This window comes from Thunnus maccoyii, chromosome 5 (genome assembly GCF_910596095.1).
Source record: "Thunnus maccoyii chromosome 5, fThuMac1.1, whole genome shotgun sequence".
Lineage (NCBI taxonomy): Eukaryota > Metazoa > Chordata > Actinopteri > Scombriformes > Scombridae > Thunnus > Thunnus maccoyii.
Window position 1 is genome coordinate 14740647 of NC_056537.1, and position 10844 is coordinate 14751490.

The window sequence follows — 10844 nt, forward strand, 5'->3', positions numbered from 1 at the left end:
CTAGATAATAAAATTTTCTTGGAAAAAAACTGTTGTTGTCGTACTGTGTCTCCTTGAGTTTATCAGTGTATGTGTGTGTATGTGGGTGTGTTTGAGAGTAAATTAAAATTCCTTTAAACGTTAATTAAAAAACTTTAAAAGTTAAACTGGAATAACAATATACACTACACCCATACATATACATATACACTGTTAGCAACAATAGTGAGGACATTTTGTCCCAGATTCTCAAAACTCTTCATTCCATCATTAAAATCATAATTGTGTCTTTTTTTAGTTTATAAAAGAACTCCTCTTACTTACAGATATAAGTTCAGAACTGCAGTCATTTAGTGACACAGTCTTTATTGCGGGGATTGAATGTCTGCAGCTGTGGACCAGGACTTCAAATGTAAGGACTCAATCAATCAATCAATCAAACAGTTCTGTCACATATAAAGCACAAACAGCAATTTCTGTTTGATAAAAAATATTGTTATTAACATTTACAGTACTGTATAGATTTCATCTGAGGGTTTTCTGCTCATTTTTCAAGCTTTTTCACAATGAAGAGAAATTTTTTTCTACTTAGTTGGCTCATTCACTGTGTTTGAATATGCAGAGCTACAAAACTTTCGATATACTATATTGATCAGTAGATGTAAAGGGTCACCTGCTATATGACAAAAACACAGGAACCCTCTTCAACACAGCCGTTAAGGTCAGGTAATAAAGCCTGTGACAGATGGTGCAGCAGGGGGCAGCACATCTGCACCAGACACTTCGGCCTCCAGGTTCGAAGAAGAGGAGCGTCGTGTCTAGAGCGTTACCCTAGGTTTGCGAAATTCTCGCGAGATGTAGACGCATTGTTTCTCCATCGTGCTCGTTGTACAAAATAATTATTTTTTATAATGTGACAATGCTGTGGTTAAGATCTGATTAGGTTTAGGCACAACAAATCACTTGGTTAGGGATAGGTAAAGATAATGATTTGGGTTAAAACGATCACTCTCGCGAGATCTTTCGCGGGTCTGGCGCTACCATGTAGACAGGACCGAGGAACGGGGCGGTCTTGTTTTTGTCGGTGCTCGCACGCAGCACTTGTGCTGCGAAAATGCGTATCGAAAAATGCTATTTCTGCTCGGGACCTGTGTATCCCGGGCATGGGGTGATGTTTGTACGGAACGACTGTAAGGTATGAAAATGTCTCTCTGTCTGAATAATGAAGTAATTGTAGCTTTAGCTCGTGTTTTACTGTCAGTGTTGGTCCGTTAGCTATCTGGCTAATGTAACGTGCTGGGAGTCGCTCACGTGGGATCAGAACGAGGCTTCTGTCCTTAATAACTAATAACAGTAAATAAGGTTTAATTACAGCGAGGAGTTGAAACACATAACTTCTACGTAATAATTTGAAACTGTTACATGAATGTTGTCTCTTGGACTGACACACATGATGAGAATCAAAGTGATGAAGAGTTCGGACATTTAACCAGTAGCAAGGCCGCTTGTAGGTTTAGTTTGGGCTTATGGCGCCATCTGAAGGTGTGCTGTAAAATAACAAGCTGACTGTGGACATATTATTATCATGAACACCTCCACAGTCATAGCTATGGACTATGCAAGGGCTGCAACTAACAAATATTTTTCATTATAGATTAATCTGTTGATTATTTTCTCGATTAGAAGACTGTTCTTCTCAGACAGCTGAAGAAGTATCATGTCAAAAAATACCTGTTAGTCCGCTTCTATAAAACCATCATAGAGAGCATCCTCACATCATGTCACTGTCTGGTATGGGAGCCTCCAACATGACTGGTTGTGACCTTCCTCCAGTTAAGTCACTGTATATAAAGCTGTATATAAACCTTCAACCAGGCAGCTAAAATCACCAGCTACCCCTCCCACCACCTCCTCCAGCTTCTACCCTCTGAAAGGCGCTATGGGTCCATATTAACCACTTGATTCAAAAACAGCTTCTTTCCTACAGCAGTCAGAATACTTAACACACCTTGCTTGCCCCCCCTTTGCCATGAGATCCCATATACTGACCTGTACACTCTGGACTGAACTCACTGGACTTGGTGCAGTTGTACATCAATCATTGTACTTTCTGCCTGTTGGGCTATTGATATGCCGGCAAACTGAACTGTACATATCATATATTCACTGTACATACTCTCACGTTCATGTATTTCCTTTGTGTGTGTTGTTGTAATGGTTTATGGTGCCTGTTTGCTTGTTTTGTTCTTTCTTTTGCAGTGGAACTGAGCTACTATACTGTACCAAACATTTACCACCAACACAAACTATCTATCTATCTATCTATCTATCTATCTTTAATTGATTAGTCATTTGGTCCATAGAATGTCAGGAAATGGTGAAACATGTCAACCACTGTTTCCCAAATATCTTTTTTTGTCCTGACCAACAGTCCACAACCCAAAGATATTTAGTTTATTATAGAGGTCTGATGAAGCTGGAATCAGATTTTGGACCCTCTTGAAAAATGACTCCAAGCGATTAAACGATTATCAAAATAGTTTGCGATTGATTTAATAGTTGATAACTAATCGATAAACTTTGCAGCTCTAGACTATACACTGTTTATTTGGAGCTTATGTTTGTACTGATATGGTTAAACTTAATTGTGATTCTTGAGCCCAAAATGTGTGACATACCTTTCAATAGCATATTATGTATTAGAAGCTATTGGTCACTACAAAGACAAAACTAAAGTTTCACCAGGCTAGTATTTATTGCACGGCCTCATTTGTGTGTATTGTATTTTATTTTCTTACCTTAATTTGACTTTATAATATTTATTTTAAGTATGTTTTATATATTACTGCTTTTAGACTTAATTTTAATTTTTTATTGGCTTCTTTATTATTATTCAAGTCAATTTATTTATAGAGCACATTTAAAAATAACAAACAAAGTTGATCAAAGTGCTTTACAGACACTGAGAACTACAATTAAATTGAAAAAAACAGACATTGTTATGAGGATCAATGGGGAAATTAATAAAAGCAATCCTAAAAGTATAATAGCATTGCACAGAGAACAAATAAATAATAGAGAAAAGAAAAAACAAATAATGTGACCATTCATGTCTTCATGATGATTATTAAAAGACTGAAGAAAAGAGACAAGTGGTAAAAATATGAATAGAGGGGGAGGATTAATAACGAGAGGTAAACTGTTCCACAGTTTAGGGCCAACAATGGAAAATGCCCGATCACCTGGATTTTAACAGGGAGCGTGGAATGAAGAGCAGTGATTGGTCAGCAGATCTGAGGGGTTTGGCAGTAGAATAGATGATATAAATTAGTTTGTTAGAATTTAAGCCATTTGTCTTTCATTCATAATTATACTTGCAGTGTAAATCTGGTGTAAGCGTTTGCACTACTGTATTAATATATTGCTTATAAGTTATTACTGATACCCGATTTTTGAGTTCAGTATTGATATTTATATCTGAGTTTTTGAAAACTCTGATAAAGATAAATAGACAGATTTTCTTTGATTTTTACATTAGCCCATGTCACATATTATTAATAGATAACAATCCATTAAACTTACTTATTATTCTGACAAATATGTACGGACTAATACATTTTAGTGTTGGAAAAACAAAGTTGTCAGTCGATACTGTTGTTTTTTATTGTCTGATGTGTGCTGACACATGTATCTGTAATATGGCAATATCAGCTGATATATTGGATAATATCAAGATACAATATATGTATATTGTATCAAAACAAAACATTTAAGTTTGATGGATTTAATGTCAAACTCTTTGACGCTGAATATTTCAAATTTTCACTTCTAGTCTCACTTTTCCTTACTAGAAACCCACTCACAGGTCATCACAATTTCATATCCATTAAAGAGTCTTATGGGGTTTTTTTTTATTGAGTTAAACCTTAAAATATGTTTTTCTGTCTTTTTTTTTTTTAATATAAATATAGACATTCAGATTCTGCAGATCAAAATGCCACAAGAACTTCAAAAAGAAGCGTAACCCAAGAAAAACAAGATGGACCAAGGCATTCAGGAAGGCATCTGGAAAGGAGTTGACAGTGGTGAGATATGGATTTAATCTGTTGATTGACAGCATCATCAATTAGTGTTTTCCTTTGACTTATACAACATGCATATTGTCTTTCAGGATAACTCTTTGGAGTTCGAGAAACGCAGAAATATACCTGTCAAATATAACCGGGAGCTGTGGGACAAGACAGGTATGCTGTACATTTATTTCTGCTGTGAAAATGTTTTGTGGTTTGATATTTGAACCTGAGAGTCACGTGTCACTTTTAATGTCTACAGTGGAAGCAATGAAGAGGGTGCAAGAAATAAAACAGAAACGACAGGCGAGATTTATCATGAACAGGTGAGCAATTAATTTTTTTGCATATCACAACTACTATCTTATGTTTAATAGTTTTTATATATCAAATAGTGTTGACAGGATTTTGAAAGCAGTGTTTGCCTTCCCTTTATTGTTTATTTTTGTCTTCACTTCATAGATTAAAGAAGGGCAAACAGTTGGAGAAAGAAGAGGCCATCAACGAAGTCAAGAAAAATATCCACCTCATCAAAGCACCACATGCAGGTAAGAAATTTTATACAAAAATCACATAATCATGTACATGCACTTTGATTCACTGAGGTACAATCAAGTGTGACTGTTGCAGACATAACAAGACATTTAGAGGGAACAGAAAAGGATCCATTTAATGCAAAGGAGACAACGCACCTTGATACACTGGACAAACAAACTCATTTTGTCTTTTTTTTTTTTTTTTTTTTACAGGAAAAGCCAAACAAATGGAAGACAAAATGGTGCAGAAGTTACAAGAGGACGTGGACATGGGAGATGAGGATAATTAATCTTGTGCTCAAGAGGTTTTGTTTGTGCGATGAAACTCGAGAGCAATTTGACCTTGTATTATATTGTACTTTTGTTTTGGAATTATAAATTCCCAAATGGTTGATGATGGACACAGAAATGCATCCAGTTTTAATTGCCGTACAAGAGCTGGAAGCATTGACCTGATTAAAATATGCCTCCAAAGCCGGTTTTTTGTGTGTGTGTGTGTGTGGTAGTTGAGGCTCCTGATGCATAACATAATGTATTACAGTCATGCAGAAAATGTTCAATTACCGACAAAAAATTAAATAGCATCTTTTTCGAAATTGCTCTTCTTGTGTTTATTTTCTGTTAAGTTGATCCCACTATAGTGTAAATTGGTGGGAAAACAAATATTGGCTTGAATACTATATTTGTTAGGAGTAATAAGCACTTTCATATCTCACGGGTGATTTTTGCTGATACAAACCCAGTTCCAGTGGTCTTTGTGTGTGGAGCTTTATGGAGGAAACGGGTTCTGTGCTGCAGCTCTCAGATATGTTGTTTGATGTAAGAACATCAAAGAATTGGGATTTATTTACCTCCATCATGTGTTCTCCTTTCATATCTTCATCAGCCAAGATTAATAGGCCTATTTTCCACCCAATCTTTTAGTCTAGTAACAATACCAAAATAAATGAGGTACAGTTTCAGTGTGTTGTTCCTGCGCACATCGGGCCCAAAACTTTACTCTGTTAGGTTTGCTGGTACAAGTGTTCAAGTCAGATTCAACAAACTCTCTTAACTGCCTGAACTTTTCGTAAATCGTTCTTCTCAGCCTGATGAATGTCACCTGTTCATTATAGGTGCGCGCTCGTGATGGGCTCATTTGCATAACCCACGCCCCTAAAAAATGCCATATAAGGCTCCGTGTTCCGCTCCGTTTGTGGGCGACTTTCATTCACTAAAAAGTTCCCAAATAATAAAAACACATCGCAGCTTCAAGTCCTGCTTTCAGAAATCAGACGACAAATACATAACACACTCAGGAATGACAATATGAATCTAACATGTCATCAGAGCAACACTGTGACAGAAATAAAAAGGGGATGCTTTGACGTGAAATTAGATGGTAAAAAAAAATCTTTCTAAAGCAAAAAGCTCCATGATGGGAGGGGGTCAATGGATGTGACAGTCACAGAGATATTAGAGGAGAATATTATAGTCTACATGTGATGTTTTTACACTTTCAGTTGCAACACAAAATGACACTAGACACACCCAGCTGACAGCTGTCAGACTGAGAGAAGTTTCCAATAACAGCTACAGAAATGTAGAAGCTGCCCTTAAAAATCATAAAATCTAAAAAAAAAAAAAACCCTTTCACTAAATTGGCAGCCATGATGATGAAAATATAGTAAACAGAATATTAATTTTGCATTATGTTTGTTTTACTTAAATGCTCTTTTTTTGTTACTTTATGTATCATTTTAAACACATTATAATTGTGAGTCAAACAAGTGTTTCTACCAAGTGAAGAAATGCAGAGATGATCTATTCATGACACTTAAAACAGGTCTGGACCACTCTTAAGGCCTTTACATTTCATTCATACCTAAAAGAAATGTATCAGTACGAGAAAATTGATGAATGCCACAAATCTTAAATCACTGATATGTGCATTTTAAGAACGAATCAGTTTGTACCAGTGCTTCCTGTGTGAGGCCCATAATAAATTATATATGCATGACCTCAGTCTCTCCCATCAGTGTCTCTGTGATCGACTCCTCGGCCTGTTGCTGGACAGGCTGCTGCTGCTGCTCTCACTGCTGCCTTTCATCTCCCTCAAGAGCTGTTTAGACGGCGACACCCACCGTTTTGTGAGCAGTAGATCAGGGATTCAATACAGCTATGTCCGAGGAGGTTGAAGGAACGAGGACATCGGAAGAACAGCAGGTAAATTACAATGACCCGAACTGCAAATTTAACTAGTTACAGGTTAATTAGCAGGCGGTTAGCGCCGAAGCTAGTTAGCCACTAGCTACTCTAGGCTAATGTCGTCAAGGATGCTACCGCCAAGTAATTAGCTAATTAGCTACCGCCATTTGTTGGTGAAGCAAAACCTATAAGAAGCAGGTTACCATAATTGTTTGTAAACTGACTTTTAATATAATTAACGTTGTTAATCTTTAGCTAATCCTGCTAAGTTAAATAGCAAGACTATTGCTAGAGCAATCAGAGTTTCCCTCATGGCGGCGCCTGCATATTATGAAATATCTAAGCAGCCATAGCTAGCTGTTCCTCCTCCTGCTCTCAGTATATATCGCACAAGTATACATCACTAATGTCAGATAGACTCTGAAGGGAACTTCTAGTCCATCGAGTCAGTTGAGTTGAGCATTTGGCATCCATACACTCTGTGCTCTTTTAACAGGAAATGGAGGACAAAGTAATCAGTCCAGAGAAAGCTGAGGAGGCCAAACTAAAGGCTAGGTATCCTAACCTCGGAGCCAAGCCCGGGGGCTCAGACCTGCTCAGGAAGAGACTTCAGAAGGGGGTACGTCTCAGACTTACACAGGGCCAGCTATTCATTTAAACAAAACTAATCTTATAGTATTCTCACTGTGTGCCTTCTTGTTTATCCAGCCAAAGTATTTTGATTCTGGTGACTACAACATGGCAAAGGCAAAAATGAAGAATAAACAGTTGCCATCAGCCCCAACGGAGAAGACCGAGATCACAGGGGGGCACATCCCAACACCTCAGGACCTCCCTCAAAGAAAGACTTCAATTGTGGCCAGCAAACTGGCTGGTTGATGGTTTTATGTTTACTGTTTTGTCACCATTCCAGCTCCTAATTCATATCTACCTGCCTTTTATGTTTTTGTTTTGTTTTGTTTTCTCGCATTTGTATGTATTCTCTACGAGCAAGTTATGTACCAAGCCAAAAAATTATCACCTGCAGGCACTGAATTATCAGTAAGTTAAATCCAATAAGTAAGTAGCTGAAAATGTTTCTCAAGATCTTAAAAAAAGACTGAATAGTGATTGATTGCTGTATTTAATATCATACTTTGAAATATGAATGGATGTAAGTGCTATCTTATTCTGGCATATTGGCATAGTAAACATGATTTTCACTTTCAAGGATATATGCCTCAATACTAATGGCCTGTCTAACAGTAGCTGAAGAGCCTGTGCAGAGGATCTGTTTTCAGTCCTCAGTGTTACTAATATTTTCAAAGAGGCAAAATACTTTTGAATTACGACTACAGACAGAAAATATAAGCAAAGTTTGCATTGATGTTGTATGTGTGATGTAGAAGTGTGATTTACAGATATGCCTTTGAGTTTGAAACAGTTTCGAATGTTAAATTTAAGGATGCCTGCTCACATGGAAGCATGTCTGTTTAAATAGTGAAAAGTGAAGTAATCCTTTTTGTTTGTTTGTTTTTTTTTTTTTCTCTAATCCTTTATTTTTTCTGTCCCTTCCTCTCTCTGTAAAGCTGTTTGATTCTGTGCTTTCAAAGTACCCAAGATTGGATCACATACACTTTGTAGCCAGTTGTATTTTAATTCATTTTAGTGACATTAGTTTGCAAAGACTTGCTGCTGGTCTCCATCTCATCCTGACCACTAAAATGGCCTTAAAAGTAATGAACCGTTGTTCCTCTTGAGCAATATTTGCTCTCTCAGTGAGAATCTTAGTTGTGAATCTTGCCTGAAATGTCTGTCACTGTTTGACTGGAATCATTTAGGATTTTATGGAAAGAACCTCCCTTGACATGTCTGGAGTGTGCATGTGCATATACTGTGCAGTCACACTGTGCCATTTGTTTTGTAAATAAAATAGTTTTGCATAATATCTTATTAGTACACTTATTCAATTTGAATGTGTCCTTGCATTTATTTTCACACTTGAAGGTTATTTAAAGGATAGGTTCACAATTTTTCAAGTCTGTCTTAAAAAAACAGCCAGGTGCCCAAATGGACACTGAAAGAGGTTTTCCTCGCTGTATTCATTCATCCTGTTCATACTGGCTATTAAAAGATCCCCTCAAATGCACTTTCAATGTAAGTGATGAAGGCCAAAATCCACAGTATGTCCACGCAGTCATTTTGTGCAAAAATTTATTTAAAAGTCTGTCTGAAGCTTTTATGAGGCTTCAGCAGTCTGAGTTAGTCACATCGAGTGGGTATCTGCTACATTTACAGTCTTTTTTTAGTATCAACTTTCCTCTTTGTGTTTCCTGCAGTGGAAGTATAGTAACAAAAAGAGGGACTTTGGTACAAAAAAGACTAACATTGAAATATATCTGCTTGGTTAGATTTGGATAGCTGAAGCTTCATATTAGCTTCAGATAAACTTTTAAATACATTTTTGCACAGAAGGAAGCTTGTGGATTTTGATTCCCATCACTTACATTGTAAGTGCATCATGAAGGGATCTTCTAATGGTCAGTATGAACAGGAGGGATGATTGCAGCAAGAAACAAAAAAAAAAATTGAATAAAAAATGAACCCGATGTTCATTTGGGCAGCTGACTTGTTTAAAGACAGACTTGGAAAAATTGTGAACCTGCACTTAAATAATAAAACCACCTGCACTAAAAAGAGCCCAGTTTATGTTGTGCTCATGTAGAAACTTAAATATTGCTAAGGGAGAAAACAAAGTAATCTTCACCCATTGGTCAGTTGTGGTGTAAAAAATCTGTAGTGTACCTATACACGTTGACATATTTTTATAATGTATTAGCCCATATTTATTTAAATATTTATATTTGTTATTTCTCATATTGGTATTGTCCTCCTTGAAATTACCTTTCCCCCTTCAAGAGCACCAGGTATAGGAGACACCAAAGGTGCTGCTGTTGCTGTTCTTTTTCCTCTCAAATATTAAGCACTAGTGAAAAAATACTGAAATCTATTACTATTGAAGTGGCCACAATAGATACTTGATTAATGGCAAGGAAAATAAGTCAAAGCTTTTATGAAAATTAAGAAGTTAGAGCAGTAAAATATACACATGCAGCATATTCACTCATTTACAATGCTATGATGCATTGACTACAATTTTATTGTGTATATCCAGTAGGCAATTTGAGGGGGGATGCTCTCCCCTTGTTAGCAAAATGACCAAAATGCATCCCCCTGTTAACCTGCCATCCCCCCTCTCAGTCCCCTAGTAGCAGAGAGAGTGCAGGGGCAGAGGGGTTGTTTAGTTGAATATGTTAAATTAGTTTGCCTGACTCATTGATCCTTTATCTGACTGAGGTTTGTGCAAGTTGGCCCCAACAATGGCTCTGAAATATCAGTAGCCTAACTGTGCTGTGTATTGATAAATCCGTGGTCCTGAAGTAGCAGATGGATTTGTAATTGCACCTTTTTCTCTCAGTCCCACCCTCAGTTTTGTCTTGGATCTATGATATTCTCTAAACTATATAGTATAAATACTAAATTCTATACAATATCTATAGAGTAGTGTAACCTTCATGATCAAAGTGGCAAGCAGCAAAGAGTAGTCGCAGAAGAGCGAGAGGATCATAGAGACACACTGCTGCCTGTAGTATACTATAATATTTCTTTGATCATTCAGTAGCGTCTGTGTGGCTGAAAATACACCCCCAGACCAAGCCACCTCTGTAACAAAATATAAAGACATGACTACAGATACAGTTTTTACTATAGATGTTTGGTGTAACCTGGGAAGGATGTGGGTAATGTGACTGAGAATACGAACATGCAATGAACTCTCTGCACTCAGCTATCACAGTTATATAATTCGAGGTGAAGTTTATACTGTCAAAACTAGTGTGTTTTGAAAAATAATCATCATTAAAATGCTTAATGTCCACATCCAGTAAAAGAATAGGCCTACACAAAATATGTATTTAGCCTAACAGCAGTTCTTTTTAAATCAAAAATTGTAATCGCAATCATAATATCAAGAATTAGGCTAGATTTATATGATAAAGTTATTTATTTTAGTAGTTATTTTATATGATAAGTT

The 10844-nt window shown here is 36.7% G+C and overlaps 2 protein-coding genes across 2 annotated transcripts; both read left to right on the forward strand.

The window, feature by feature from the left end:
- The first annotated feature begins 1035 nt into the window (after nucleotides 1-1035).
- On the forward strand, nucleotides 1036-5181 carry rsl24d1 (ribosomal L24 domain containing 1). The gene is made up of 6 exons (XM_042411622.1): nucleotides 1036-1174; nucleotides 3951-4064; nucleotides 4151-4223; nucleotides 4312-4375; nucleotides 4512-4597; nucleotides 4799-5181. Exons 1-6 carry the CDS (start codon nucleotides 1094-1096, stop codon nucleotides 4873-4875), a joined length of 495 nt encoding a protein of 164 aa, XP_042267556.1. The 5' UTR covers nucleotides 1036-1093; the 3' UTR covers nucleotides 4876-5181.
- A 1412-nt stretch (nucleotides 5182-6593) lies between these two features.
- LOC121897231 (cAMP-regulated phosphoprotein 19-like) lies at nucleotides 6594-8699 on the forward strand. Its single transcript, XM_042411623.1, has 3 exons — nucleotides 6594-6790; nucleotides 7269-7391; nucleotides 7481-8699. Exons 1-3 carry the CDS (start codon nucleotides 6746-6748, stop codon nucleotides 7649-7651), a joined length of 339 nt encoding a protein of 112 aa, XP_042267557.1. The 5' UTR covers nucleotides 6594-6745; the 3' UTR covers nucleotides 7652-8699.
- The last annotated feature ends 2145 nt before the right edge of the window (nucleotides 8700-10844 follow it).

Bases quoted from the DNA above. Each gene is read 5' to 3' on its own strand.
- LOC121897231 (XM_042411623.1), top strand. From the start codon at position 6,746: ATGTCCGAGGAGGTTGAAGGAACGAGGACATCGGAAGAACAGCAG. The intron at 6,791-7,268 runs GTAAATTACAAT...CTCTTTTAACAG, and splicing joins GGACATCGGAAGAACAGCAG to GAAATGGAGGACAAAGTAAT. The intron at 7,392-7,480 runs GTACGTCTCAGA...TTGTTTATCCAG, and splicing joins GGAAGAGACTTCAGAAGGGG to CCAAAGTATTTTGATTCTGG.
- rsl24d1 (XM_042411622.1), top strand. From the start codon at position 1,094: ATGCGTATCGAAAAATGCTATTTCTGCTCGGGACCTGTGTATCCCGGG. The intron at 4,065-4,150 runs GTGAGATATGGA...ATTGTCTTTCAG, and splicing joins CTGGAAAGGAGTTGACAGTG to GATAACTCTTTGGAGTTCGA. The intron at 4,376-4,511 runs GTGAGCAATTAA...TTCACTTCATAG, and splicing joins GCGAGATTTATCATGAACAG to ATTAAAGAAGGGCAAACAGT.